Here is a 27593-nt window from a genome sequence, read left to right on the forward strand (position 1 = left end):
AATATATATATATATAAAATATACAGCTTACAGTTTTGTAGTCCTATTACAGTTAAAGCAGACTGAAAGGAGTGAGACTTTGTTTAGGAGCTCAGATCAACAAACAAGACATCTCAAAACCCCAGCGGGAGACAGCAGATTCTAGAGGCCTCTTCAAAGAGCACGAACTGTCTCTGCAGGAAGCTGAAGGTCCTGCGCGTGGAACGATGCCCTGTAGGAATCGGGAGCCAAGTTACAGCAGTGCTCTGTACCGAACCGCGGCAGAACTAACTCGCAAGTGATCAAAACTGGAATCTGTCCACTTTCCTCTGCAGCAGACCAGCAGGACCCCCGGGAAGCCTCCTCTGTCATCAGTCTCTCGGCTAGCTTTGTAAAAGCCAATCTTGCTTACACAGCATGAACGCTTCTTCACACAGCTGGAGGAAACGGGACTCGCTAGAGCTCTCCGCAGGCAGGCTGGTCCCTAGATTTGGTGAAGAAAACATCGTCCACACTTCTTCAGATCTCAGAGACGCCTGAAAATGTGCTCTTAAAACACAGTTCTTGAAGTAAAACCACAAAGGTCACACTGTGCAGCTAAGTGCAGCACATCTTTTACTCTACTCAGGACCTGTGCCCAAGCGTAATTATGAAGCTAGGGAGGACAGACTCAGCAATATGGGCGCTTGTTTGAAGCCTACAAGAAAGTGCAGCTGGCTGTGCATTCATAGAGCATGGCTGTTCTCTAAGGCAGTGCTTCGGGTGAATCAAGAGAATAAGAAGGCCTAGTTCCATGGGTTCGTTTCCTGGTACCAATAAACGGGATTTCTGGTTTCAAAAGCAGCCTGCTTCTAAGGCCAAGCGTCATGTTGCTACTGCTTCCAAGTAGCTCTGCAGCTTACGGACGGTTGTCTCATCCAAGGAGAAGAGGTCAAAGTCAAAGGTTGTGTTGGTAACGTTAAAATGCCCGGTTTCCTCAATGAGATTTACAATCTGTATAGAAAGGAGACAAGCAAGGAAGTATACAGAGACCCCATAAAGATTAAGTACAGCAGAAAGGCCAGCAGATACAGAGCAACCCATCCAGTCCTTTTCTCATCCCTTTAGAATAGCCTCAGAGATAAGAATGTCTTGCAACATGAAGGGAATCCTCTCCCAAAAAAGCAAACCAGCTCCTCCTGCATGCCTGACTAGCTCAGTCCGGAAAGTGACGTGGGCACATTTCTTTCCTTTTAAATTAGACCAAGAGAGCCCAGCTTTGGGACTGCTACCAGGATGGCAGAGGAAAGATGCACAAACCACACTTCTTTATCTTTTCCAACAAAAACATTGCATGCACATCTGATTTTTTTTCTTCTACATATCTTAGCTTTCAAAGTGAACCAGACCCTCTCATGAAGGAGAGGCAAGTGAAAGGTCAAGCATCGCAGGGGTCTGGCTGAGACCCTTGGACACAAAGATTACCAGAGTACAACAGCTTGCCAGAAAGCTGACAAATGATCTCTACCTGCTGTAGCACATTGCGCTCTCGTAGTGCCATTAGTCGCCTGTGAAGCTCCACTAATTCATCAGTGTAGGCCTGTAAAGGAGTCATGAACAGAAACAGTGACATACGTGGCATGGTTGTATGACTGCCAAAGTGACTTTCCTAGTGAGGATCAGAGGAACTTGAGGCCCTTTCAGACATGTTCCTATTTCCAATTTTTCCCTAAATGTTTCACTGCCTCCTCCATCCTTACCAAGTACTGGGAGACTAAAGACTTCACACAAATACGGATGGTCTGAAGACCGTCAGCAAGACTATTTAATGACACCATTAAACAAACACCTGCAACCAGGTTTAAGAAGTGGTCTTTGAGCTTAGAGGACCTCAACAAGGTGAAGTTCATTTTGGTGAACTTCAGTGTGAGTTCTTCATCAGCGGGTTGTACTAATAAACTACTCATTACCTGAAAATACCTGCATGAATGCTCAGTGACCAACACCCCCAGCAATCTGCTGAACAATGGTTTGCATTTAGGTAAGGAAAAAATTCTTCAGGTACACTGTATTCCCAGGTAGTTTTAGATACATCATAATGGGAAATGCAGGATTGTTTACAAGCTCAACATTTTAATTGTTCTTATATAAGGATGGTTTGGTTTTTCTTTCTTTTTTTTTTTTATTTAGGCAGCCAACAAGGCAAGTTTCTGTTGGCACACTATTGCTCACAGGGAATAGATTCTTAATCCGTAAAGCTGCCCCAGAGTTGTTCATGTCTGTATCAGCAAAACTGAACTCATTTAAGTAATTGTATCAAGGGGAAAAAAAAAACCCAAAACCCACAAACCCACCCACAACCCAAACCCACCCAAAACCATGAAATATACCCCTCCCCAGCACATCCACACAGAGAAAAGCATTTTTCCCCAAAACACCTAAACAGTACTGAATGCTATGCTTGCTGGGAGAGCTAGTATCTTTTATAAAACCTCTGACAGTTGGAAAAGCTGATGGTATTTCAGGCACTCTCTTCAATAGGTCTCATGGGTGTCCTCTTCTGTATTAAGTAGTCTAATAAAAGATACTATTGCCTACAAACCTTGCCTCAGATAAGCCATTTCAGCTATGGTTAACAGTATTTAGCGGTCGAAGATTTTGTAGCTAGCAGGAGACTCAGATGCAAGTATCTCAAGATCACACTAAGACCTAACATGAAGTGATTAACCTGTGCTGTATTCTCCTGTTGAAAAAGTGTTAAAACACACAAGTGAGGCTACAGACCGATTCTTTGATTACTGCAAGAACCTCAATGATTAGACTAAGGAAAAGTATTAAGCTCCCATTTGATTGATTTCTTTATGAAAAAAATCACAGCGGGAGAACTTTCTGGACAACTTGGGCTTTGGCTATTTGCCTGCGAGTTAGTCGTGCTTTAGGAGCATGTATGCTGCTCAACTTTCCTTGGAGGCAAGAAAGAAGGGAATTTCATTGAACAAAGGTTTCAACTAGACCAGCAAAGCAGAGCATCAAGCAATCTTTAATTTGTAAGATCAAAGACAGCTGAAAACTGCCTTGTAATGAGGAGGCACTCGCCAGTGGCCGGACCATCGGTTCAAAGAGCAAACAAATAAAACAATTTTAACATTTTGCATATGGAAATGACCTGGGGGTCCATCTATTTAATATACACAATTTCTGTATCGTCACTTTCCAAAGTCTGTCCTTTCAACATCTGGTTTTCGTTATATTCAAGCTTTTAACCTGCCAAGGCAGAACAATCTGAACAGGCTAGGCTGATTCAAATTGTTTTCTACACAGAAATGTCAGTGAGTATCCAACAGGTCTATGATATGTAAATCCTCAAACATACCTTGTCATATGTTCCCTTCTTCAGGATCTTCTCTGGCTTGTTACAAGACTCTGGGCTTTTTCTTCCAGATGCCTGAGGGTAAAAGAAATCAACATTAGGGACCAAAATTAATTCAGACAACATGGTGGTTTAATGGTTTGCATGCACAGCACTGAACAGAGAGAAATTACCTGTTTGATGAAGACAGTGAAATAGGGAAAATTTGGTGCAAGTCAGAACTAACACCATGGACTGAACACAATGCACGAACCAAGAGTGATGGAAAGTACCATTCTATGGGCATGTAGGATGCAATACCTTATTATTTGCTGGGGGCAGTTTCTGACCAGGAGGTGGCTCTCGACTTGGCAGGCAGGAATCTGCACTGTTATCACTGTCGCTGTCACTAAGGCTCAGTCTGAAAAACAAGCAGCAGAGAATTAGCATCACCAGGTAACAGGAAACTTCCTTAGCTGTCAACTGAACCACACAGAGTTAAATGAAATTCTCTTCTTTATTATAGACTACTAAATTGTCTGGGAGAAACGGTCAGTCTGTAATTTCCAAGAATCCCTTTTTTCCCAGCTGACGTCACCTTTGTCGTCTTCCATTCCCTGGGCAGGCAGAGTAGGGAGTTTTAGTTTACACATTACAGCTAGCAGTTCAACTCTTTCATACACAAGTCCCCTTAGAACAACTGAGTAAGTACCACCTGATTTTCACAAACAGCAACTGTTCCTTTTGGGGATTCAATCCAAGATCACCGAGTACCTGCATGAGAGGCTTACCAACACCTCCATTGAGAACACAGGCAAAAAAAAAAAAAAGCATTTAGTGTTTGTGTTGTGACCTTTGAGATTTCCTATTTATTCTCATTCTTCTTGTGGCCCTACAGATGTATTATAGCAGGTATCCTACTTTTAATGAGCTTGAAAGACTGTTTATTACCTATCCCCTAAAGGTCTAAAAAATATCCTTCAAAGTCTTTCCGTTCCTGTTTAGTTGATAATGATAGAGTGCAACAACGGATTTTTTTTGTTTTGTTTTTGGTGAATACAAGCATCATTTGAAATTTGCAGCTGCTATCTGGGCCAAGCATTTGGTTTCAAGTATTCAGCCTGAGACTCGAGGTTTTGGCTACAACAGCATTTCCTGAGGGGAGAAGGATGAAATTCAACTATTTCCATTGACTAAAGCAGGAAACAGCTGTTAACCAAGTCCCATAGGAGTCAAGTAACCAACTGTCAGCACACACTATGGGCAAAGACTAAGACTTCTCAGTTTTGTATCAGTCATATGCAGTAAGAAGAGCACACATGCTGACAGCCTCCACAACACTTCTCTAATCTCTGCAGATCAAAGGTGTCGCACGCCATTCAGCTCAGCAGAGATCTGAAGATGACAATTAGGTGACTATTTTAAGGGGCTCAGTCACTAACACCTGCAAGCTCAACACATACCACTTCCCAGTGGCTTCCTCTCTTTGAGCTCCGGTGATCGCTCCTTACCCAATTCTGTTCTCACCCTGCTGTTTTCATCGACACTGTGTCCCCAGCCCGTGCTAAGTACTCCACACATCTGCCCTTTCTCTCCTTTTCTCACACTTCTTCTCACGCATAGCCCCATCACTTTGATTCCTCCCTCCAAATGGAGGGCACACAAAAATACCAAACATGGAGGGCAGAAAGACAACAAACATCTTTCTTCCTGATTTGTTACCACCTGGAATCCCGGCTGACTGGGTTTGCTTTGACTGCTGCCTCTTCTCCAGAGGAGCTGTCATCGTCATCTGACTCCTCTGACTGCAGATCTTCCACCATGGAGCGCAGCGGGCCTGGGATCAGAGCGGAGAAAGCAATTCAACACTAGGAGACGTGCAGCAGAACTCCATCCCAGCTATCTGATCTAAACTGGATCAATTATTATTAAGATACATCAAGATTTCTCGATAAGACGTCACTGGTATTTTCATTTTGCACAAAGATATTGCTAAAAGATGCTGTATTCCAGTCTCAAAATTAAAGCAGAGTTCACAAACTTTACAACTGCCGTAAAGCCACCCTAGCCTCCCCCCAAATCCTCCCACTCTCTTCTGAAATGAAAACAAAGGGAGACATTTTTCATGTGTTTGGGGACTATTTTAAATGTCACTCAAGAGACAGTATTTGTAGCAACACAGCATTTGCTAAGGTTAGAACATTTACTATTGCCACAGTATGTATCTTTGGATTATCAGTGGAGGAATCTGAAAAAGAAGCTACGTTATGCACTGGCAAAATGATGAATGTCACATTTATAATTTTTAATAAAACATTATATGAGATTGGAGGAGAAATATTCTGGTGACACTATAGATCAAGCAGCAGCAACACATTTATAAACCGAGGCAGAAACCAAAGTCAACAGGGAAAGAACCAAATCCAGAGAGATACCCTACTCATAAATTAACTGCCAAAACAAGAAAAATACTTGTTCATGATTACGCTATGATATTATTGCCTTTTCTTGCTGAAGCGTCACAGCTTCAACACATGGTTGCACACAAGAAAACTTATTAGCCTTATATACGGTGCTGGGAAAACAGATCTAATTCTCATGAGCCTTTTAAGGTTCTGCAAGGAAGATTTTAACAAATTTTATTTCTCGCAACACACCTTGACTGTGGTTCTGAGATGGCTCGAAATCAGAGTCAGAGCTGGAGTCGGAGCTGGAGCTGGAGTTGGAAGGGCTGGACTGGACAGACTTAACCCCCCATAAAAGGCAAAAAAAAGAAAAAGAATCTTAACCTTTCTAATCTGGAAAACCAGTGCAGAGCACAAAGCACAGTGAGACAGAAGCATCTGAGCACTCTACAACATCATACATCACTGAACAGTTCTTGGAATTACAGAAAATATACAAAATGCAAGGTGAATAAAAACAACATTTATGAAAACTTTGGCACACTGTAGCTCAGGACTCCTGGGCAGCAGCACCAACAGCTCCCACCAAAACCCTTCATGCCACTAGTTTCAAATAGCCTCAAGTGATGAAATATAGCATGTGAAAAATGTCAAAGTGAAAACACCCTTACTTTGAAATGGGAAAGATGACTAGCATACAACCAAGAACAATTATCAAAGCCTTCTTAAAAAGTGTATTTATTGTAACCCACCAATGTTCCCTCTGAACACCTCGTACTGATCATTGAACATGGAAAGGATGCCTATCCTAACTAGCTCACTTGACTCCAAAATTAGTTCTAATTTATTACTATACCTTCAGAACAGTTGTTTCTACACCAATTTGAGCAATCCACTGTACTGTTTCCAGTTTATTGTGAAAACATAACAGAAACCAGCTAAACTCTAGTGAAACAAACTCCACTGTCAATATTCAACAGAAATGCCAGGAGCATACTATGCAATAAGAGTGAGTAAAAAGATATAACGAACTACTGCTAATAACAGCATCCAGAAACAAAGTTTTAGGGCTACGTTATGTTTTTAATATAAAACCAGATATGGTACAGCAATCACATGCGTTAGCTTAAAGGACCACGAGGTGGCAGTGAAGGCTAAATCAACTATTTCATCTCCAATAGCAGCAGCGACTATTACAATAACCTTAAAGGTTTTTTTGTTACTCAGTAGGATCTAGTTTAAAGATTCTTAAGGTACTGTAATATTACCTTGCCTTTTTTAAAGTAATTCCCTGGAAATTTAGCATTTCAATTTCACTGCACCATTCCTGGGAATCTACCTATTACTTTCACTACCAAATCCTGATGCGAGAAAAACCACACATTCCCATTGATCAATAAACTTTATTATAAGAAGTGTTAATACTATAAAAACATTATAAACAGGTAGAAAGAGGCACATCAGCAGCTTTGGGCATTAATAAGTGAAAGCAGCGGCAGGACTTTCATCCCAATACCACCCTTCCCTATAATTTACCACCCAAATATTGTTAACAGTTTCATTTATTCAACTGTAAGAAGGTGAGGAAAAATGTCAAAAAGGGGTATTACAACCCTTGTGAATTATTCAGTAGCAAAGGAGAAGAATTTAACAATTCCAGTATCTGATATATTGGCACACTGGCAGCAGCCCTGTTTGTTTCGAAAAATTACAACATGAAATTAAAGAGCAGTATTTTCAAGATCTGAATTTCAAGATTTTCAATTACGCACAGATTCAATCCTATCATCCTTCATTCCTGATAATCTAGCAGGTGTTGTTCACTTAAAATGACTTAATAGGACCTAAGAAGCAGAAGCTGGAAGTTGTATAGACCCCTGTCTCTCCTTTTGCCATTAACCCTATCAGCTATTTCAACTGTTTAGGAGGCATCCAGCTGGACATGCTCTGCGTGCTCAGGCTGCAGTTACCGTCACCGCGATATGACAAAAGCACATGCCAACAATGGAAAAAAGCAATCCTGCCCTCACATCTCAGCCTCTCCCTTTTGTCAGCGCTAGCATTTAGGCAGCCAAGCATGAGGCCAGTTCAGGGAACTGGACTTGATGGGGAAAGGAAAAAAAAAAGAAAAGAAAAAAAAGGAGAAGTTTCTCCTGTAAATTAGCAGCGAACAGCAGGAGCTGAAATGGAAGGAGAAACTCCTCCAGCCCACTGCAAAGTCACACAAGCTCTCATGCCAGCAGCACAAATGAGAGCAAGACTGTTCCTTTCAACAGCAGCCTGCAAAGATGTCAACTCAAAGCAATCGTGGAGTTGCAGCCTCAGAGCATGTTGCACAATACGTTGGCTGCAGCAGCAAAGCTGATTTAAGAGTTTCCGGGCCCCGGTCCACCTCCAGCTGCTCAATCGCTTTAGTGATGTGGCTTACCACACAGATCCACAAACAGCTGTACCAGTACAAACGATGGAGTAGCAAACTGCAGTGCTGGGAGCAAAAAGAACCCCCCAGGGTGGAAAAGGAACTCAAACAGTCTTCTCTGCTGATGCCAATGCATTATGCAGTTCTACCCTCAAGCTTCAAGTTCCACAGAAACCTAAGCTGATCTGACTGGCAGCTGCCACGGTTCCCCCTCCATCACACTGAGTGTTCCTACCCTCCTTCTGGGCTAGCACTCAAATACCTCTGTCAAGCATCCAACAGACACGAGAGCTGGTGCAAGAGAGGACACAGAAGCATACAAAGCTTGGTGGGGGCAGGACAGGACTGCAGCAGACGCTGTGGAACCACAACCAAAGTTTGTGGTTTCACGGAACAGTCTAAACAGCACTATCGGCTTACAGCTGCATGGTGAGTCCCAAGAGGATGGATGACACCTAAGAAATAATGAAGTACAAGACACTCAGGACTTAACAGAGATCAGCAGAGTACAGAAGCTTGCAGTGAGGGCCACGTATCTCTGTAGAAATGAGGAGCTTCCTACACACTGGTGCACTTCAGGTTTAAGGCTAAAAGTGGAGAGGAGCTGCTTCTTTTTAATGCACAAGCTACACATTTAATCAATCTAGAAAAAAATCTTTGCAGAGTAGCTTGAATTAACACTTCCCCAATAAACTCCTCTACTGGGAAGCTTTTGCAAAAAAATCCTTTCTGAAATAAACACATCAATACTTACTGTATCATGGTGCTGATTAAATCATAATACGAATTGCCCCTAGAAGATTTATTATAGTAAAACAAATCTTTCTAAAAGTGGTCAGTAGCAAGCAGTTCAACAATTCATGCGACATTATCCTGGGAATCCTATTAGAAGGTATATGGCTTCTTTATAGCAAACGTAAAATACGCAAGCAAAAAGTAGCGAGAGTTTGGATTTAAGTTGTGTCTTTCCCCTCCCACTTTTTTTTTTTTGCCTTCTTTTGGAAAACGATTTTTAGAAGACAGAGGATGAGGAATGTTCTTAGTTGTAAAAAGGAAAAAATATTTAGACAGCTTTTAAAAATAGTAGTACAATAACATCATTTGTTTTATGTTTTACAATACAACTTAGGTTTAGTGGCATGTGGTTGTATTTTGAGCTTTAGCCAATAGCACATTTCTTACAGGCCATGTCAGGAATAGGGGTTTTTATATTTTAATACCTTTTTTTTTTTCCCCAGAAGGAAAACTGAAATTATTTCCTCTTTTTCTGCATTAAGATCACATCCAAAACCATGATGTTATCATAAGCAGGTAGAAAGTGTATCTACGCCTACTATACTTTAGCTCTATAAATGTCACTGCAAGGGATGAATGAGAGACCACAACCTTAAACTCCGGCTTTTAGGTAACTCTGCCTGCAGAAAAATCTAAATATCTGAAAATCTGCATATCTGAAACAGGAGGTAAACCAGGTAGCAGTAACGATTAATACTGATAGGATTTTCAAAGAAGAGTTTTATTTGAGATACAACCCAGCCTAAGCATTTGCCAATCTGGTTCTCCATCTTGTCTGAGGGAATATTTTTGAACATCTTTTCCATGCAGGGATTTAAACAGCATGCTTAAAAATTCTAGTAAAGGACAAATCCCTACTCACCTCTGACTTGAAAGAAGTTTCATCCTCCGAATTTGACTCCTCCATTTCCACAGGCTTTTTGATCTCCTTGGTCTCACTTTCAGATTTTACCTTTTCCACTTTGGCATTCATCTTCTCCTTGGTTTGTTTCTTCTCTGGGTATGAGGAAGACGAGGTTCTGGGAGATGTCCCTAGGATATTCTTTACCCCTTTGGAGCTACTCTTCTTTTGTTTTTTGGCACTAGGCTTTGGTGACTCCACATTGGAGGGCCTCTTGCTGGAAGACTTTAACTCCGGCTGTGGCCCACCCTTTGGAGAAGTGTTCTCCAGTTTGGTCTCCTTCACGGCCAGTTTTGGTTCCTTGAAAGCAGCTTTTGGAGGTGCCTTCTCCTCCTTAGGCAATTTGTTCTCAGTTGGTTTTCTGGAGGAGTCCTTCAAAGGCTTGTTTTGTTCTCTTTCAAGGTCTTTGGAGGAGTTTTTACTCTCAGAGTCTTTTCTTGGCCTCTCTCTGTGCTCCTTTGTTACTTTGTGTGGCTTAGATGCCTTGCTACTTTCCTTGTTTGCATCCTAAAATTCAGCAACAGAAACATGCAAGCCAGGTATGAAATTGAAGCTCTGCACAGAATTATAAAACACATTCTCATAAATCACATTCAAGCATTTGTTTCATGTAGACATCCACCCACAGATGCCTAATGTACTTATCTACCTCTGAGGCAGACATCTAGATTTCCCTAAAGCTGATGGACAGAAATTGAGAGTAGGCACTTAAACATCTACATTAGGACAGGATGAAACATGTTTCACAAACGCCTGTTCCTTTCCATGGTCTATAAAAGGAGGTCTATAAACATAGATGTTTAGTTCAGATTTAATCTGCAGGGTTAACATCTGAAGCCAGATAAGAGGAAACTCACTCTAGGTGTGTTACACAGAGTTATACTTCACACCACATTTTAGGGAAAAAAACACAGCAACTAAAGAGATTTTTTTAAGGTTAAATCACATCCATGGCAAATGTAAGTTATGTTCGCAGCCTAGTCCCCAACTCACCACATCAACCACACTGCAACTTGACAAAAATACTGAATGTCCTCACAACCACAAGAGAGCCAAAGTCTCCGATATCAGCAGGTATTTTATCACCTTCAATAAGAGCTTTAAGACACCAGTCATTAGGACCTTGCCTATCCTACAAGTCAGGTGAAGGCAAAGGAGTACTTCCCTTTGCGATTATATGTGAACTCAAAACACTTATAGAAGTGGGTCTTGCGAGGAGACACTGGAGTATGAACTGGACACACTGAGACGCAAACACACGTGCACCTCTGAGGGCAACCTGGAGGAAGAGAAGCAGGAGACGATTGTCTCTCTAGCTACTGGCAATTTTCACCAGAGCTTGGGTCAGAGCCCTTTATTTCTCTTCTGTCTTCTCTGTTTTCTAATGCTTAATTCCCGACCAAAATTAAATCAGCCACTAACAGATAAGTCATCTTTATTCTGTTTCATAACATCAACATCAGAAGACGTGACCAAAGTGCCAGAAGTGTTTAGAGCCCTGAACCAAATGGATATCAGAATTGAATTACACCATGAAATGAATTGCTGTTAATATTTGTGACTGTTCAGGCTGATAAAAGTGTATGTAATCTGCTTCAAAACACATTGCCTGTGGATTGTTTCTCCTATGTAGAATTATACAAAAACAGCTTCATCACACAAGTGAAAAAAAGAAAACTTAATCTTCTTCTGAAGTCTCAAGAATTATATACTGCTGGATGCAAATATCAAATCTTGAAATCACTAGTTTGACCAAGTGCAGCATATTTTATGTTCTTTACACCACCACCCTAAGTAGTTCTAATGACAGAGGAAGTGCTGACTCTCCACTCAGCCTTGCTGCTAAGAGATGCAAGGAGTTAGAGTACAGACAGTACATGACAGACAGTGAAAGATCCACATAATTCATCCTCAGCATCAAGGATACAAGTCAGAACAATCAGAGAGGACTTCGTTCAACTTTATCTGCTACAACAGATCAGGAGGAAGACATGGTTCACCAAAAAATACCAGTCTTGGACATTTAATTTTCTTTTCAAAATTTCCCTGGAGACAAGTCTAGCAAATCATAAAAAGGCCTCCTAAATTATTTTAAGTTCCAGACCATTAGCTAGTGAACTACAGAGTACAAGAAGGACATTTTCAGCATTAGAAGTAGCCAGAAACAGCTGCTAAACAAGCCCTTTGCAGCAAGTCCTGAAAGACTTCTTCACCTCAGGATGACACAACAGCATGCTTCACTGACCTTTGACCCATGGGATGGTTTGGTCTTCTTGGGATCAGAGAAGGCAGAGAGCGGTATTGTGGGTAACATAGGATAATCGGGACTTGGCCTTGAAACAGTTTCTGCTCCTTCTGGCATTACCATCACCTAGTAATAAAAAGGAGAAAAATTATGTATGAGTAACGTTGCATGGACTATTAACACATGATTATGTTAAGTCACTTGCTCAATTAACACACTGTTATTCATCTTTTGGATGTGTTTTCCCCTGCTTAAAGGCCATAAAAAGATATTGTCTGGGTAATGCTCAGTTTCAAGGCAACTCCTCAAATACAGAGCATTAAAACCACAAAAAAATGAAAGGCAACATGCAATATCAAGCATCTTTCCCAAAGGGAACTCCAGTATTCTGAGCACAAGCAGGCAATAAAGCTCTGGATAAGAACTGTGTGTTCTGCTGCAAATGCTCTTATCCTGCAAAAGGGTAGCAAGGTAGATCTGGAAGGAATGAGTAAGACTTCATCAATTTAGGAGAAGCTGAATTCACTCATTCAGAGGAAAGGAGAAAAGAAAAAAAAAAAAAAAAAAAAGAAAAAAGGAGGCCTTGGGTCTCTCCCTTGACAAGATCTTAACACCAAGCACTGAGCTCACACTTTCCTTCTTACCCGCCCTATATTCTGTCAGAATAATCCTGTCGAAAATTTCCACTAGATGAATGGCATCAAAAGCGATTCACAGATGAAACACCTCAATACATAAGGAATACAATAATGTACTAGGAAAATCCTAGAAAGCAAATTACGTTCTAGCCATCCTATGGCTGAAATAAGCACTCTCCACTTTGTGCCAATACGGAAAAGCGCTGGCACACTGAGGAAGATCTGCACATATCAGCTTGGAATACTTGCCACTCTTGAGATTTATTATTGACAAACTTCCCCACAGCTTTTTTACTTTTTTAATTTTTCAGGCTAGAAACACGTTTTTCAGAAGAAAACTTTGTCAGCAATTAAGACCATCTTGAATAAAGTTCTTGAACAGAACATAATTATACATTACTGTATATGGGGGTGTCTCAGAATACAGTCTTGACATTCCCTGTCTGGTTAAAAACTTCATGCAGTTTGTGGCTTGTACTAATTTGCCTAGATCTTGTAGTTAATTGAGGATCATTTCTTTAGTCTATCACTGCATATTACTCTCCCAGAAGTAAGAGTTCGTCCACTGTAGCAACCCGTATCTTACTGTGCCTTCAAGAGTATATCTATTTTTTTCCTCCCACACCCATTTTCTCTCTATATTCTAACACTTTTCCTTGATTTTTCATTATCTAAGCCACAAGCAGCTGACCTCAGGTTTAGAGGACATTTATTGACCAGGAAGTTCTAAGTATTAAGCTTTCCTGTGGCAAAAATGAGTAAGGAATAGACTGGAAGCACCTCCCTGTTCTTGAGCTTTTCTATACTGATACAGCTCATGACACTAGGAAGGTCACAGATAACTGTAACTGCCTGATGGACAGCGTGCAACATCCACAGAAGATCTCCATTTCCAGAGGGGTTTTAGTGCTTTGATATTAATGGTCACATTTAAATTGAAAATGAAGTGCCACCAATCACACAAGCAATGGTTTAGTTCTGCTTCAAGTGCTGCAGTCGTATAACCAGGAGTAAAAATTGGCTGGGTCATCCTTTAGAGGAACGTAGAAAACTGTAGCCTGCTGGGCTGCACCTAAAAAGAAACCCCAGAGCAAAGCGAGATCACTACACATTTTAGCAGAACCTCTTCAGATCTCCGATTCCTTTGGCACTTACCCCTCCAGCCTTAATGAGTTTGCGTCTGAATTCCTTGGTGGGGTTGTTGAAAGTCAGTTTCTCACAACGAAGGTGGTTCACAGGTGGATTTCCCTCCAAATTTAAGAACAGGTCATACGTGAAACAAACCTTTTTTGGTTCCTCCTAAAAACAAGAAAGACTTTGGGAAAACGGAAGAAGTTTGGCAAGCACACTAAGTCAGAGGATTCAAACAATCGCTCCTGAAAATCCCAAATAAACCACTGAGTAAGTTTTGCATTCATAAGAGTTTTTCATCATGAGATCAGAGAGTTAAACTATCTGTGCCTGAAGTTAACATACCATTCATCAGAAACTCAGGCATGGCTTTTCACTGCAAAAGCAACGCATGGACAAGGATACTGACTGACAATTGTCTGTTTAAAGCCATTCAAGTCTTCCTAGGAAAGCAGATTCACAAGCTTTATCCACTATTCCGTTTTCACTGAAATTCAGATCCTATCTCCTTTGGGAAGCAACTGAACTATAAGTACCAATATTAAGAAAAGCATAATCCTGTATTTGGAGAAGGAACAACTTCTGAACTCACAGGATCTCTACGGGTACTGAGAAAAGATTAAACGCAATGGTAAAAGGATGACTTGTTTTGTAAAATCCTTTTCAATATGCATATTGCAGGGGCTGAATGGGAAGATATCCTAGGCTTTTGAACTTTCCAAGGGCACTTTCACTGAAGAAATCCGGGGTTTGTATGCATGTTGGGGATCATCTGCGCCTCACTGGTTTTGTTCCACCTGCTGCAGAAGCACAGCAAAGACTCTGCGTTTGCAGTACAGAACAGAAGAAATCTCTTCCTTTTTTTTTCCTCCTGAAATTGCAAATATTGCATACTACTTGTGTATTACAAATATCAATATGACATTTTCTGGTATTATCTTGTATTCTGCATTTCAAGAGGAAAACTCAAAATGTGGCAAAAAAGACTCTCCTGCAAACCACACAGAGCCTTACAGTACATTCAGTATTTACGTGAATGTATCCCACATGCCTCATTCAGTGCGCAACATCAAGCGGCTGCACAGCAGTCTTTTCCACAATTCATATCCAGCAGCTTGATTTCCTGGTGTAGCTGCATTGTTGTATGGGAACAGACGCCGCAGGCTTCTAGCCCAAGCCATTAGATTTGCTGAAAATAGGTTGAAGCGTCAAACAGCTTCAGACCACACTGATTCCTGCGGTTTGCTTAGTGGATACTAACGTCGCTAAAGAAGCCATTTCTTGTACAAACTATACCTCTAATAATAAAAAGTGTGGTAACCACACCTGGTTTACATCAAAATCAGTACCCTAAGCCCACCTGGGAGTCAAGGTCTTGGATCCTAACTCCCCAAACAGGGGAAAGCAGACATCTAAGCAGACACATACAATAGAATTATCTCCCATTAGCAAGCAAGAACATGCTACCATCATGAGGGTCTTCAGACCCTCTTTCGGAGAAGTCCTGAAGAATCCAGGCACACTTGGAAGGGTTCAATGTATACTGAAACGTGTGAATGGGAAGAAAAAGAAAAATACTTGCAAAATACACTGCCTTGTCATTTTCCTCTTTTCTACAACCATTGTCATTAACTGAATCATTAATGAGCTCTGCATGCGCATGCTTACACTGGAGTTCAAACAGCAGCTATAGAGAGTCCCTCGAAGTCTAATAAACTTAAATGAAGGATGAATAGAAATCCAAATGTGACCTAAGAATGGTTTCTAAAATGCTCTTCCTAGTTTACAACATAGAGTAAACTGATCTTGGATATATTAGCAAAAGCAGGCTTTAGTCAAAAGCTGTTATGCCATCACATTATCAGAGCTCTGCTTTGTCATTTGCTTGTCTGCTTTCAGAGCAGGAGAGGGGCAGCAGATTCATTTCCCTTTTATCTTAGGTATCCCATTTTTTTTATATAGACTCAAAAGCATCAGAGAACCTCCCAAATATTTATCGTACCTCTGTTGACAAGCTTCCACTGTTTGTAAAATTAAGACAGTTTTTCAATGTGATTTTTCTCGAACTCAGAGATCACGACTGCCCTGGGAACAGAGCCCGAGCCAAGTACCATGATCATTAAAATATCCTTTGTATTGTCTCAGGCCATCAGAAGCCCCCCCACCCAAGTGAATAGTTAAGATTACAGCACTCCTAAAAGAACTAGTACAAAAGTCTCAAAGCAAAAAGCTGCAAATAAACATTCTTTCCTTTACTGCCTTCACTGACAGCTAATGATTACAGCTCAAGACACTCCAAAGCATAACCCATCCGGACCTCCCTAAGAGGTTCTTCCCTCCAAACAACCATCAAGGGGGGGAAGGGGGGAGAAGGAATAAAAAAAAAAAAGAAAACCAAAGAAAATCTCTCTCAATTGACCTGGACCTACACATCCTCTGACTTTAAATGGAAAGCCACACTGAATCCACAGTGCCACACTTCAAAGCCTTTCTAAATAACACGTTGGGATCTACACATCCTGCTCCTTGGAGTTGCGATAGAGTGTAGGTACTTTTTCACCCTACGAACTTAGGTCCAGGCAGTCTGTTTTCATACTGCAACACCACTTTACATACTCCTGCTTGAGTACCAACTACACGGGCAAGCCAAGCTTTACTCTTAGATGATTCCACCTTCTGATATTCAACCTTGATGTCAACAAGTAAAACTGAAAAGGGGAGAGATTTACTTTCTGTGGATATTTTGTTGCTCTCTGAGACCATAAGCTTTTCTAAAGGGCCTTACTTCCAAGAAAGGCTTTAGAAAGGATGGATCACATCCATTTCTAACTGGTAGATATTGCGGTTATTCAGATTAAAATTCAATGGTCAATCTGGACATGAAATGGTTAACCTGGTATGGCATCTCTGAGCAAGCCACCTTAGAACCTCAGTTTATATCTGCCCCTTAAATCTCACGATGCCAGAGAAGTAAACTAGAAGTGTGTACCACAAAGCCAGGGGCAAGCTTTATTTGCAGCTGCTGTGAACTTCCCTCCATCCAGTGAACCCCCCTATTCCACCTCCTGAGTACTTACGCTTTATTCTTACTGTTTTCCAGCTTTCTATCTGCCACTGCACTGTTATCAACACTGAAGTTTCTTTATTTTTCTTCCGAGTTCTGAAGTAATGGGTTAAAGTTCTTTTGGCACTTTTCGTAAGAGGAGGAATTTTTCAAAGTCTTTTGTTAAAATTTCCTTGTCCTGTTTTTAAGGCAGGGTGTGCCCTTTGCCACTTAAACACAAATCAAAAGAATTTCACTGGTAGCGTGCGCATAAAGCTCATAAATCACTTTTAGAAAGCCATAAAACAAAATTATCTACAAAAATCTAGCACACCAAGGAAGCAGACTCGTGGTTATTCAATAACTATAACATCTAACACTACTTCCCTTTTGCCATAGATCCAGCCTGACAGAGTCATTTATCCGTAACCGGTTCATAACGTCTGTATAAATGAAACCCCCTTTCCAGGCTTGTACAACCCGTTTGACTAGTCTTCCACCCCGCTTCAAGACAGGACGTTTAAAAGTGAATAGTCCAACATTCAGTTTTTGAAGCAAGTAGCCTTACATTACGCTCTGCTAACAAGTCCATGAAACACCCTTATCTTTTTTGAGATTCTACAGGGTTAAGTAAAATAACAGAACAGCATTCTGGAACTCTCCCCCAACTGAAGCTTATTTGTTTGAAAATTAGGAAAATATACTCACTGCTCAAAAGACAAGCATTTAATAATCTACTAGCTCTTACAAATGCATGATATGATGCTGGCATGCCTAGTAAAGCTGCTACGTTCGACAAGGCTTCCCTGCCAGGCACGGCAATCTATCCAGCATATGGAGATGCCTATCAATGTGCCACACTGAATGGCTACTGAAACACACACTGCTCGGGTGTTTTGGCCAGGAACACAGTCTGCTCAGATAGAAGAATGGGTAAACTGGTAATACGTATTAATTTATGACAGAAAAAGGTAAAAAAAGATTCACCACTCATCACCAGCACAAAAGAAAGTGCTGCAGATTTGGTAAGTAAGACAATACAGAATAGACCTAAAAACCGTGAGCAACAAATGCTTCCACATAAAGGCTAGACAAAATGACAAGTTTTACTCCTCCTTCCACAACTTTCAGCAACACTGAATAAATACTAACAAGTTAAATCTACTCCTCCTTTCCTCAAACCTGTGCAGACCCTGCCCCTAAGCAATCTGTTAAGTAAAATCAAATCTCTCATGCAAACGCGGGCTCTTCAGCAACCTTCCTTAGGAGCATTTCACAAGCCAATACCTTCCCGATGGCACAGTCCTGACACGTAGTTCTAATTGATCTTCAGTTTCACCTATCCTGCCATATGTGCAACCCACCTACAATGTCTCCACTGACTCCCTACTTTGAAACACAAATAATTTTTCCCTTCTCCAATATTTTTAATGTATTTTATATATAACACCTATAAATATTGCAGAAGGGGTAAAATATGCATGTTTTTATTTTGAACCTAACTGGAAAAATCAAACGGATTTCTCTACTTTCTTTGCTTATCTCCCTTGTCACTAACAGAAAAAGCCCAAGTTACATGTATCCATTATGTAAAAACTGGAAACCTTTTATCTCTAGCACTGAAATTGGAAGGTAGTATCTTTAAAGAGACTTCAATACATCATCTTATCCACGTCGCATTAATATCATCTGCCTTATATCAGAGTAGCATGAAAGTATACTAGACCTTTAGCTTTTGTTGGGGGGGATTGATCTAATTTGATTAGGGTGCAAAAAATGTAACAGGGGATGAATACCAAAGTAATACCTGTATTACAGCCTCCAGATTACAACATATGCCACTATGAGAGATGTATTTGGAGACAACAATGAGGCCATGAAAAAAGCCTCAAGACTGTTGAAATTGAGTGGGGGAGAAAGAAGAGGAAGAGCAGTAGAAAAACAGCAACGCATTTATCATACCCAGTTTCTATTGACTCAAGCACCAGAAGCCACTAACAGCAGCCCTCATTATAGGAAGGAACACAAAGCATTTAAAAATAAAAATAGCATAATAACATTTTCAGTCCAACAATCCCAAATGATCCACTATCATTAGTCAACTGTGCTTTCAAAAGCTTTATCATTCAACCTGCTGAGACCCTGCCATTTGTTTTTCAGGTTCAGTTACAGAGGCAAAGGCTCTAGCAGGCCACCAATATCAAATGAGACTGCAAGTCCCGCGGCCTGTATAGACCACTGCAACTGCCTAGAAAGCTCAGGTATACAAACTGCCCAGGTTCACAGCAATATTCAAAATATATATTCTGTAATTCAAATGACAAGACTGAGAAAGCACCTACTTATTGAGGAACTGAATTAAGCACAGGAAGGACAAACACATGTCAACAAGGCATAACTATGCTCGTAGAGGATAAGAACAGGCTCTTGCACCTTTTTCAATACTCTGCCGACACTTCCCTGTCTGACAGAAAGGCACCAAAGGCACCACAAGCTTCAGTGGGGCCGAGAGCGCTGACTGTGCTACTCCAAACACACAACAACAACGAAAAGAGAGCACTCCAACACAACGAGTTAATGGGCAGTTTTATGCAAAGTTGCCTAAAAAATACCCCTGATGAAGTTCATTAAAACCATTCTTAAGTCATTCTTAGTAAAACTGTTCCTTAGCAGTGAACAGGCTCATGTTTCTTTAGCCAAAGCAAAGAGTACACTGGCTCTGACAACCACTATTTATCATCCTAGTAACAAATTAGAACAGGGAAAGGAAACGGCTAAGAAAGGAGGCTTAAACTGTGGAAAAAAAATTTCAGCCAACCATAGCAAAGATCAGCCTCCACAGATTAGTTCACTCCCTCTCTAAATCCTTTCTCTTCTCACCTTTACAAAGCTAAACATGCATGGATAAACAAATCCCAAAGCCTTTGCAACTTTTGTTTCAACTGAGAGGACACACATCAACAAAAACATGCTAGAATGTAGGGAGCATATGGCCAGAAAAACCCACCCGACTCCTCCTGCCCAGCCACCTATGAAACAGCATTTTCTACCCAATCCCAGAATCAATCCGTAACATCTACTTGAAAAGAGTTATTCAAGGATGAGTCCCAAATGCTGTAATCAATTCAGGCAAATTCAGAACAATATATGCTCCACACACAACAGCTGATCCCTACCAGTGTCAACAGGTTTACAGAGATCAGAGGGAACATATGGTCTCGAAGTAGTAAAGATTTATTTATTTGGTGCTTTAATGTCACATTCTTTAATGCAGGAGAAAATAGGCTGTATTCTAAGCCTTTGCCATTCCTCCTCCTCCTCTTTCCCAATCTTTTTCATTTCTACTATATCCCAGTCCTTGCTTGTCTTTTGTCTTTCCATTTCTATCTTTGCAGAAATATTTACCTCTTATATTTCCTTCAGCTCCACTTACTGTTAATAATCATAGCTCTTAATATTTCAAGATGGCATTATCACCAGGCAATAATGGTCAGAAGAGCCAAATTCTTCACATCGTCAGGCAGCTTCTAAGCTTCCAGCAGTCATAAGTACCATGCTTAACTTCCAAATGTGCAGAGAATAGAACATTTGCTGACATAAGGATGGAAAAATTACTTTTAAGCAGTAAAAGCAAATTTCAAACAACTTCAGTATAGCTCACGTATTTCAAGTTCATGGTTGAACCAGGGAACACATCTCTGTTCAAATGACTTGCTGAAAGACGGAAGCTATCATGTTTTCCCTCAACCACCCCCATTTAATAATGGGAGGTGCTAACTGAAACCCCGTAATTAATCAATTCGTCAATCAGCTTAAAAGTGGAAAAGAACTCCTCCATAATGCATGCACCTAAAAAACAGGGCAAAGATGAGTATTTGAAGATTTGTCATTTTGAAAACAAGCCTGCAACTAAACCTGTTTTACTATTTATTTTTCATCTTTCTGAAGACCAAAATGCCAAAAACAAACCGCCTTCTCCTAAATCAACGGCTACTTCCATTGTTTCCACTAAGAAGAGACCACCTATTTCCCTTATTTATAAAAGCCATCCTACCCCTAATGCTAGAAAGAACAACTATGCAGTCACGTGTTTATAGAAACAATGAGAAGTGATGACCCCGGTGGGTGTGAAACCAAGTTATATACAGAAAAGCGGCCAGTTTCATATTCTGTGAGGAGCATACGAATATAAGGGACAGAAAGAAAGCATACAAATGCAGACGACAGTCATGCAAACAAGTGTACCTACAAAAAAACACAGGAGAGGCAGAAATGAGAGAGAAAGATCTGAGAAGCTGTGAAAGACAAAGCCATCGGAGACTTGCAGGGAAAAGGCAAGTGTGAGAAAAGACTGGGTGAAGAAAGGAAGGAAAAATAAAAGGTAAGAGTAAAAACAAAACATAGTTCACCCATCACAGCCATTCGAGATTCCCCTTACATGAAATCAGCATGGAGAAGTTGACATTTTTTGGTCAGGAATGTAAAGGCATATTTTGAACCTGAATTAAGCTAACATACAGTGCAGAAGAAGAGTTTCCCGATTTCCATCCAAAACCTCAGAAAAGCCACCAAAAGCCAAACTACTTTTAAGCTTTTGAGGTTTTTTTCTGTATTCAAGTCGTAGTTTTCAGTGTTTGCCAAAAAAGCTGCTTCTATCAACAACTTTCGTCCCCTATGCTAACTGCCATTTCTCTTCACATCCTTTTGGCTTACCCCACCCACCCAAAAGAAAGTTGTGGGCAAAACGTTCCCAGGTTTAGAAGACAAGTCTTCTTGTGGTTCAGTCTCATTATTTGGCTTATTACTCAGACTCAAAGTGGGTTAAGAGCAATGTGGTAGGCCAAAAACACAAACTAAAACGTTAATTATTCACAAATGACACCGCCAGGAGAGTATACTGTGCTAGACTGGGGCGAGAAGGAAACGACAGACGGATACGTTTGTGGGAAGTACAATGGAAAGGATGCTGAGAAGCTAAACAGAATTAGGTTGTTCTATGTGGTCTGCTGTCAACAAAACCTGGGGTAGTGGCTTGTGCTTGGGGGGTTGAGGGGGGTGGGGCTGAAAGCATACATTATAGTGATGTGGCTTAATGGTCAAATTTTACTTTATCTATGTTCCCTCTTAGGGACAATAAGCAGAAGTTGTTTTTTTTTTTATTTAAGTAGTAATCAAAACCAGAAAGATTCCGTACTCATGTTTAACAAAACAATTTAACTGAAACTGAGTTAATATGAATGCAAGTGCCCAAATCCCTATTTTCATAACCTTCTTCAAGTCATGTAGCATGTGACCTCTGTGGTAAGACTTAAAGCAAGCAATAAATCCCAAATTTTAACTTTCATATACTTGTTGGCAATGCATCTTAAGATTTAAAACATTTAGTGTTTTCTTTTTGGAAGAGTACTGAATCAGAACGACAATATTTTTAACATAGCTGTAAATATCTGTCCTATATATGCAAATTTGTCTTGGGCCTATACAAATTTTATACCTGTACAGTTAATTTAATAAGATTGCAAATAAAAAATGGATGTTTTAATATATTGCCAGTCAACACAGCATTTATAAATGTTTATAAAATCAGTGGTTTATGTTTATTTACTTCCCTCTTCGCATAAAGTATTTTAAACTGCTTTAATATTATCCATGCTAGAGAAGCTTGTTACAAGTGGTACAATCTCTGTTCAGAATCTGTAGGACCATCACACTGTCCTGATATTACCTTTCTATACAACTCCATTTCTGCCAAAAGCTTTCTTTTGAAGTCTGGCAGGAGCTTCCAACTCCCAGTTAAATTCTATTTATTAGACTAATAAAAAACACACACATAAAACAGTCACATAATTTAGAGTCTTTCTGTCAGGCAGTTTCAGGCTCTGGCGCAGCTCAAAACAATTAGAAGACCAGAAATCAGATTCTACCTTATTTTTGAAGTATACTTCAATAGGCATAATGAAGCCTGCGTAGCCAGACTCCTCCACTTTGTAGGGGGGCTCCTTGCACACTGAAAAGAGAACAGAAAAATGTTAACTTTGAATATAATGCAACTTAATCTGAGCCAAAAAGGAGTTGCAAGATGAGAAATGGGCCTCTGACAACTCAGGACACATTTAAAACACTGACCTTTGTGAAAAAACAAAATAAGATGGTGGTCATGGGCTTAGTTAAGAACATGAAAATCTGTTCTTAGCTCCTCCCATGAAAAGGAAACATAAAACACTCCATGTCAGAGCCTCCGTGAGATTCTTCCCCCCCTTTTGCAGTGAGATACAATTACATTTCTGTGCTGTTCCACAAAAATGCAAACTGCCAGTTAAAGCTGTCTTGCAAAAAAAGGCAAAGACCCAAAAGGTGGGAATTTGAACAGTACAGAAAGGTAAAATTTACTTTGATGCCAATATTTATTAACCAAAACACTATACCATGCGAGCGGATTTTTTTTTCCCCTTGAAATGCTCTCCTGCAATGCTCAATCTTCATAATTACGTAACAGCCATACTACAAGCTGCTTCATCCAAACCTCGTAACAAACCTGAAGGGCAGGTAAGCACTGTTATTTATTTCACATACAAGGAAACGGAGGAAGGTTAAACAGTTTGCCGCTAAGGTCACAGTGCTGCCTATTGCAGAAACATCAATTACAAAAGTTAATCGCTTCTAAGAAATTAATCTACATGCTTCCTGCCTCAGTTCCCCCATCCCGCTACCTGTTGTATCTTCATGCTACTGAATCCTTCCTACCATCCACCCCTGCATTTCAGTACCGTGATAGCCAACTCGAAGGATTCTAGGATCATTTATTTGGCCATGACATAGCTATACATACCAGCTGCCAGAAGAAACACGAGACCAAACAGATATTCTGCCTCTCAGGAATCGGATGCACTTGCATATAATTTATGCACTACAATATATGTAAATAAAGTCAATTAAGTAATTGGGGGAATTCAGTGCAAATCTTTTTACCTTCTCTAAAGAATTCCAAGTAATTAATATGATTAGGAAACATTACCTCAAACCTAAAAAGCACACAAATTATTTTCCTTTAATGTAGATATATTATCCCCAGCTCTAAGCACTTCTACCATCATTAAGGTGCTAGAAAGCAGTACTCAAAATTCAACTGTGAAAAAAGAGCCTATCTAAAAATAATAAAAATCTCTTGCTTTAACTTGAATTTCATATAAGAACCCCATCATTTAGGGGAAAAAAGCCCAAAACCAAAGAACAGTGCCAATATGGCAGCAGGGATCTTAAGACTATCTGCCAAGCAGCCTTTGTTCCTTTGCTGCTCTATTCTAACAAATTAAAATTACTACACAAGCAATCTGCTAGCAGCACAAGCCTACCTTCACCAGTAGATTTTGCTCCAAGTAAGAGTGAACCATCTGAAGAAACCCTTCGAACAAATCTAGAATACTATACATACCATTTATGTACAATCCAGACACACTTTACTCAAAAGCAAGCTGGCATTATGAGCAAGCTTAAGAAAGCATGCAACACCCAGAGATTGCAAAAACCTGTCTCTTTAAAGGTAGATGATATGGCAACTGACTGAGCAAAGACCAGGTACTATCCCAACACAGTTGTTTGTAATAAAGTAATTACACCAGATGACAAGAATTGTAGCACAGCAGATTGTAACTTTTTTATTCTATAAATTAGCTTTCAGCTCAGTATTGCATTTGCTTATCATACATCAGTTTTACTACATCAATTTGAAGGAGATTTTATTAACATACAGACTAGATTCACACCCTTATGAGCTGAACACCTATGAGTTACTTTCCACTGTGGACTCTCACAAATAACCAGTGTAGTAGGTAGTCCCAAGACATCCTGCATGACCAGCCGTCTTCCAAAGAAATATTTCAAAGAATGCACATTATGAAGTAATTTACAGCAATATGCTTAGGCAGCCAGCATTCCTTGTAACACTACATAACAATAACACTGCAGATGCAGTTACACAATCTTAAGCAGACCTAAGTCTGCGCTGCTGCCGAAAAGGGCAACTCCTGCTCCACCACCTCCAACCATGTGTTCCTGCTGCCCCGTGCCAAGAATAAGGTTCATGTCAGAAAGAGCAATGAACAGATCCAGCAGAAAATAACACTGCAGTTTGTATACCCTCCCCAGCCTTGCTGACTGCACAGTGCTTGCACACATACACACAGCTGGAACATACAGCCAGTGGCAAAAAGACCACCACCCTTTGGCATCATTGACTTCTGCTGGCTTAAATACTACCTGAATTGGCACATGAGACAAGAAACTGCAAGAATGCTGATGGCTACTTAATGACCAATGCAAAAGTCTACATTCTCCAGTACATATACGAGCCCGTCTCTCACCAATCAGTGCTTCCAGCTTGTGTTGGTGAATATAACAAATCAAACCCATCTTTCCCATTTTGTAACATGAATTATCTTTTGCTGTCACTAAGTGTCTTGAGAACCTGCATGTACTAATGCTTAAATAAGAGGAGAAAGCATCTCAGCCCCAGCCCTTTCATCAGCAGAAAGGTCCCATTCTCCCTGACCTTCCTCAGACAAAGACGGTAAAGGTTAATGCTGAAGTGCACGCAATGTACATTTTCCTCCTCTTTAAGGAGATATTTCACAGAAAAGTGATAGTCCAAGACAACCTTGACTTGCACAATGCTCTTTCATACAGAGAAGACCTAATAACGCATCTTTAAAAATACACTCACCTCGTTTGGGTTTTGGGAAGCTCTCATGTAGCCGAAAGACCACCCTTTCCACAAAATGCTGGATGTCACACTGCTCCGGGCCACGGACAAACACCATCCAGTCATGAGTAAACCCTTCGGTGGTGGGCTTTTTCCGCAGTTGGGCTCGGTGCCCCAGCTCCAATTTTACTTGAACCGTGCACTGTTTTAGGATAGAGGTAAGACTATAAGCAAAAGGAAACAGCTTACATGTTATGCATAATGCTGAGCCCTGCAGACAGAAGACGCTAGATCACCGCAGGGGAGGAATACAACAGCTTCCATAGAGAGATTAGTCTAATTCTGAAAACTACAGTGTTGTCAACAGAAAAGGTATCACAAAAATAGCTCCTAGCACCATTTCCTACCTATTTTCCTCCTAATATTAGCATTGCAGAGAAAACAGCTTTAGAAGAGGGATAGATTTATCTGCCTCACTTATCAACTAAATTGTCAGCAAAGTCCTAATTGCGGAATCTTTATTTCCAGAAAGTGTCAGAGCCAGAACTTGATGTTCACAGCTTACAGAATTCACAGCACTGACAGAAAACTAATCTTAAAACAGGAAAAATAAGATCATGAATTGGTGGTTTATGATATTCTCTGGAATATGTAATCCATTAGAATACAGCTATGATGCTCCTTGTATTCTTTTAAATATAGTTTATTAACATACTTTCAGAGACCAAGCCTAACATATAGCATGCCTGCACAATATCCAACACTAAAATGACCTAACTCTGATTTGCACTCCTGAATCCTACTCTAACCACAGGAAAACAGAGAAGGTGTATTCAATGTCTCACTCAAAGCACAAAAAATCCCATTAAATGTCCTAAAAATCAGATTAAATTAATTGTGAAGATCCACATGTTATTGCAGACTTCACAGTCAGAAGAAAGCAAATGAATTAAACAGACGTAACAGAGGAAAGGCAAATGTGATTCAGACACAAGTTAACGCAAGCAAATCTTAGGGCAAGATTTGTAGAGACAGGGAATAACACCTAAGGTATCCGACCACTTACTAATTTTGTGCATATACGTTATACAAACTAGACCAGCAGCACAGTGATCTCAAACTAAACCCAACAAAATCCAGCTTCAGCAACTAGAAGTTATAAAAATGGGGCAGTTTTTAGTCCTTACCCCTTTCTTCACCTAAGACTTGAAAATAAGCATCTTGTTCTTTCTGGCAGTTCTCAATTACCATTGGGAGAGGCAACGTTATTTGTCATTACCTATATTACAGGTGGACACAGACCCAAACTGAGGGCATGATGTTAGACAATGAATATAGAAAGAGCGAGCTTCCCGAGCTCTAGACAAACGTTTAGGAAAAGTAGTATCCTCATTTTCCCACTGAGGAACTGCAACAAGAAGTATGACCATGATTAACGCTCAAGAACTATTTTGCATATCCAACCTGATATTTTATGGGAACGTGATTTTCAGAGCACGGTTAATACTTTCTGAAAAAGCATAAGTCACTCAATCTCAGTATTCTTTTCTTTGTAAAACGATCACACAGGAGGTCTACAGAGTACCAGGCATCAAAGCTCGACCTCCCAAATTGCAGTCCCATTCTAATTTCAACTATAAGCCTTAACACACTCTGTCAGGCAATTATCCTTACAGTAAAATACCTTAAGCTGCCATCCAACACATCAATTCTCAGGGACAAACTCATCTAATTAATTGCTTCTCCTGTTTTACTACAACATTTCTTTAGGTTACCTTCCTCTGCAAGTTCTCTTGGCAGGCCATTTTTTCCCATTCTGTGTTTCAGGGCTTAGCTACTCTGGCTCCATCTCGCTCCTGCACTAAAAATGAAGGTACACAACTGCCTGTTCTTTCATGTCGTATTAAGGAATAAGAAAAAAGGCAAGGTGTGTTTCACTCAATGCACAGCAAGCTCTCCTGCGGTGGAAGAGCATTATGTGGAGACAGTCTGCCTAAACCCCAAGCTCGCA

The 27593-nt window shown here is 40.4% G+C and overlaps 1 protein-coding gene across 1 annotated transcript; it reads right to left on the bottom strand.

The window, feature by feature from the left end:
- Positions 1-843: 843 nt before the first annotated feature.
- MLLT1 (myeloid/lymphoid or mixed-lineage leukemia (trithorax homolog, Drosophila); translocated to, 1) lies at positions 844-25806 on the bottom strand (the record flags this gene model as incomplete). The annotated part of the gene is made up of 11 exons (XM_009585203.1): positions 844-972; positions 1487-1558; positions 3332-3403; positions 3629-3728; positions 5033-5144; positions 5965-6052; positions 9789-10334; positions 12073-12198; positions 13866-14009; positions 22809-22891; positions 25604-25806. Coding segments are annotated over 11 exons (1675 nt in total), but the record flags the coding sequence as incomplete, so codon positions are not given.
- Positions 25807-27593: the final 1787 nt, after the last annotated feature.

The sequence above is a fragment of the Fulmarus glacialis genome, unplaced genomic scaffold, assembly GCF_000690835.1.
Source record: "Fulmarus glacialis isolate BGI_N327 unplaced genomic scaffold, ASM69083v1 scaffold32329, whole genome shotgun sequence".
Taxonomy (NCBI): domain Eukaryota; kingdom Metazoa; phylum Chordata; class Aves; order Procellariiformes; family Procellariidae; genus Fulmarus; species Fulmarus glacialis.